The 4,242-nt window shown below is 41.3% G+C and overlaps 1 protein-coding gene across 1 annotated transcript in view; it reads left to right on the top strand.

Moving 5' to 3' along the window:
- Window positions 1–1,389, top strand: part of LOC138008178 (TBC1 domain family member 15-like) — a 22,564-nt gene extending 21,175 nt beyond the window's left edge. The window contains exon 11 of the mRNA XM_068855406.1: window positions 1,059–1,389. Within this exon, the coding sequence (XP_068711507.1) occupies window positions 1,059–1,242 (184 nt within the window). The 3' untranslated portion in view covers window positions 1,243–1,389. The remainder of the gene's footprint in view (window positions 1–1,058) is intronic.
- The last annotated feature ends 2,853 nt before the right edge of the window (window positions 1,390–4,242 follow it).

The raw sequence follows: 4,242 nt of genomic DNA, 5'->3' as shown, positions 1-4,242 counted from the left end.
GCCCGTAAAGTTTCGGGACTTTCGAGAAACGGGCCCCTGGTTGGTACTGACTGGGATTAAAGGATTGATTAAAAGAAGTGTTGCTAAGAAATAAAACCAACGGTAAAATTTAAAGAAACCGTCACGATATTTTTAAGACTGGCGATTAATAAGTATAAGAGAGGGATTTATGGGCACAATTGCTTTCGTATTGGTCGTTGATGCTCATTAATACCCGAAACGGGTTTACTTGCGTTGAGAGAAATGTTTCTAAACGGATCACCCTTACGCGAAACTCACGTTGTCGAATAAGGGACTTTTTAGACCAAAGACAATAATATCTTCCCTTCGTCGGATTGAATTTGTTCTTTCAACGGCAGGTTACTCCATGAACAGCGCACATAGTCATCGACAGCAGCAATTCCAGCTCAGCTCATTACTGAGTTTTAATGCCTTCATTATAAATCAGATTTCACCTTGGTGTGCAAATGATTGAATCCTAAAAAATTCCAGCGAGACTCTTAAAGGAAGTCTCGCAACAAATTTAGACCTGCAGGCTCTTTCATTTTCCAATAGTCATCCGGCTAAGTGTAATGTGTTCTCGTCTGATTGGTCCAGAGCCCTAGTTACGGCAATTTTCAAGAAAGGAAACAAGCCTAATCCATCGAACTACCGCCCAGTTTCATTAACATGTATTTGCTGTAAAATCATGGAACATATCATCCTCACCCAATTTATCCAAACATCTTTCTTCAAATAATATTCTAAACGCAGCTTATTTCTGCCACACGCGATTGGACGAAAGGTATCAACGTCCGTAGTCAAACTGATGTCATCTAATTGGATTTCTCTAAAGTGTTTGACTCTGTGCCCCACGAGAGATTATGACTTCTATGGAGTTCGAGGTCAAATTCTCAAGTGGATTAAAGCTTTTTTGTCAAATCGTACACAGAATGTTCAGTTAATGGAATCCTTTCATCATCAAGTCCTGTGGTTTCTGGGGTTCCACAGGGATCTGTTTTGGGGCCTGTGTTATTTCTTTTATTTATAAATGATATATCTTCTTCTATTCAATCAAGTCTACGCCTGTTTGCGGATGACTCTGAAGTTGTGTACAGAGAGGTCCTTGCAGGACTACCAAGCTCTCCACTCATTCCTTTGACGAGTCTTATCTGGCTGTTCTCTGGAGATCAAGAGTACCAAAATTGGAGTATGCAAGCAGTGTACGGAATCCCTACACACAATGCAATATCGATGAAATAGAGATGGTGCAACGTCGTGCGGCTAGATTTGTCTACAATGATTATTCCCGTTTTTATCCTAGTGTCATAAGGACTTGGAACAGTTTACCTAAATCTGTAATTCCTGAATCACTAAGTGAATTTAAAGCCATTATTGCATCAATGTAAAAGTTCCTCATTGCAACTATTTTATTTTATTTTATTTTATTGTATTTATTCATCTATTTACTTAAGCCTTATTATTTTAAACTTCTAGTGTAGTTTTTACTGTTTTAGAAGTATACTGATTAAAGGTTAAAGGAAACAAAGCGATGAGTGGAGTTAACAGTGTTGTATATTGTTATCACTGTGTCCCGTAGTCAACGTTGCCTTCTACCATCTCCGGACTCATTGCCATATATGGTTCGAGTTTGTTGGTTCTCCAATCGATCAATCAATCAATCAATCAACCAATGAAACATTCGATCAATCAATCGATTGCACTTGTTATATAGCTAGACTCTCACTTAACAAAACGAGCAGTGTGATTGGCTGATTCTTGTTCACGTGCCCCTGAACAAATTCAAATTCATCCCAAACCTTAAGGTGATTCCTTAGTAATAGAAGTTGTCGTTAGATTTTCTTTAAACTTTTCTCGATTGTTCCCTACATTATGGTGACTCGAAATGTTTTATTAAAATAGGTCACCAAGCTCGTTTGCGAGATATAACTTGCTCAAGTTACTCATTTAATCATTGCGACTTCAACTATCAAGGACAAGTTTGTTCCATCGGTTCAGGCTACGTGTTGCAGGAACAGGAAGCACAGCTTTGACAATTTTGAGTCCACGAGTGATGGCTACGAATACTTTTTTTCCTGTACCTTTTTTTTTTCTGAGGTAGTTTTTTTATTTTATTATTTTTTTTTTTTTTACAGCACAAAGAGGATGAGTAAGAGAATAAAGATATGCCAAAAAAAAAAAAGATAGGTCACCAACCTCGTATAGGAGAAAACAGAAAGCAAACCAAGCTCGACCCTTCGACAACACGTCTCCCCGGTAGCGAGGCTTCACTTTCACTGTTGGACTGAAATGTTCCTTAGCATCATCAAGGATATCACTCGACTTTTTGTTTTGCGAGAGTCTACAAAGTTTCTTGTTTTGCTCTTTACTGCTGTGCTCTGAAGACGCCATTCTTCTTTCTAGCGAGCTTTCCCGCACGCAAGGTGGCCATTTTGAAATGTTATTGGCCACGTTCGATATATCAATATTCACACATGGCTACGAGTCTTTATGGTTAAATTTAAACATTGTTTTGTTTAGAAATATCCGTTGAGACTTTTGAGACAAAGAAAACAGAACTGAGCCGTGAAATTTGACCATAAAGCCTCTTAGCCATGCCTGAATATGAACGTGGCCTACGCTGTGTTATGCGCAGAACAGGATGCGCAGTGCAATACTAGGGAATCACCTTAACCGCAAAGCTTAACCGGGATACAATAGTCATATTCGAATTCTCACGGCTGGACTGGATCTAGCATAAAATGGAGACTAATGCGGGCAAATTGATTTGTGTGTGAAAAGATTTGCCAGCATTAGCCTCCATTTCATGCTACATCCAGTCCAGCCATGAGAATTTGAAAATGGTCTATTCCACAGCAGGAGCCCATTCGTAGGAGCTTAACTCTCCCATACAAACCCTATGAATCAACCTTTGCGCGTATCTCTCTATTTTTAGTATGCCACGAGTTCTTCGGCTCTGCACGCGCTGTTTAGAATGGCCAATCAGAATAAAGCTTTTGTCAAACGAAAACTAGAAAGATGCGCGCAAAGGTTGACTCAAGGACATAGGGCATAAAGAGTCTCCGCTCCTAGTCAGTCTGTCCGCACTTGTTGCCTGCACCGGAAACAGTACAACAGCTCGTAATCAGTGCATGACTAAAAAGGGCCGTGATCTTCAGTACGTACTCACGTCAGCTCCCTATGTTACTATGCAGAATTTTGCTTCTCATTGCCAGGAAACTGTAAACTTTAGCGCCGGTGCATTTTCTGGAGCAAATGTTAACATCAATGTTTACAGATCCAAATGATTGTTTGCATTCGTTATTGTGGTTATAAAAGCGTATTCTACCTTTTTCAGGTACTTTGAATATTTGTAAATTATTCATTCAGCAGGCTTGTGAATAACGCAGTTATGTTTTTTTCGGCTGCGATTGTGGAGGGGAAAGTCTAAATGATATAACTACAACGCACTTGATGTCTGGTCCCTCGGGAAACTAGTTAGTTTTATTTTCGCTCGAGTTCAAAATGTTTCCCAAAAACAAATCTAACTGTTTCCATCGGGACCGTACATTAAGTGTATAATAGCTGTGGTTACAGTAGCCCTTTTACCCCATTAGCGGTAGCCCACTGAAACCTGAACTAACCAAACCCAAGCCATTTACCCTCTGGAAGGCCCCAGACCTAAGGTGTGTGTAACCACAGCTATAATTACACGACGGTAGGGGTGCTAGAAATAGAGGCAGCTGATAGGCTGATGAGGCCGTGTTGTAAGAGCAAATAAACAAACAAATGAAGAATATTAGTATGAGCGCGGCCTTGAAACGAGTCGCGAGGCATGCCCCCCCCCCCCCCCCCAAAAAAAAAAGTCAGCTTACAGGCCTAGTGGCCCATCAGGCCGGAACGTATCCCCGGTTTCTGTAGCATGAAGCCACTAGGAGTATTTCTACTCCCCCTGGATGAGATGCTAGTACATCGCAGGGTTAATCCCAGCATTTCGCTGGTACTCATTTGTACACCTGGGTAGAGAGAGGCACCGAGAGAGGAAAGTGTCTTACCGAAGAACATACAACAATGTGCCCGGCCAGGTCCCGAACCCGGACCATTCGCTCCGAAGTCGAGCACACTAACCATGAGGCCACCGCGCCTCCCCGAGGTATGCGCAAAGAGGAGTAATAACATGGTGTGTTTGTTGGACGTTTGCAAGACTATTCTTCCCGTTCTCGCTTATAGCAGTACCCTCACCCGTACAATATTTACATAAGA

Source organism: Montipora foliosa, chromosome 6 (genome assembly GCF_036669935.1).
Source record: "Montipora foliosa isolate CH-2021 chromosome 6, ASM3666993v2, whole genome shotgun sequence".
Classification (NCBI taxonomy): domain Eukaryota; kingdom Metazoa; phylum Cnidaria; class Anthozoa; order Scleractinia; family Acroporidae; genus Montipora; species Montipora foliosa.
This window is presented reverse-complemented; position numbering and strand designations above follow the sequence as displayed.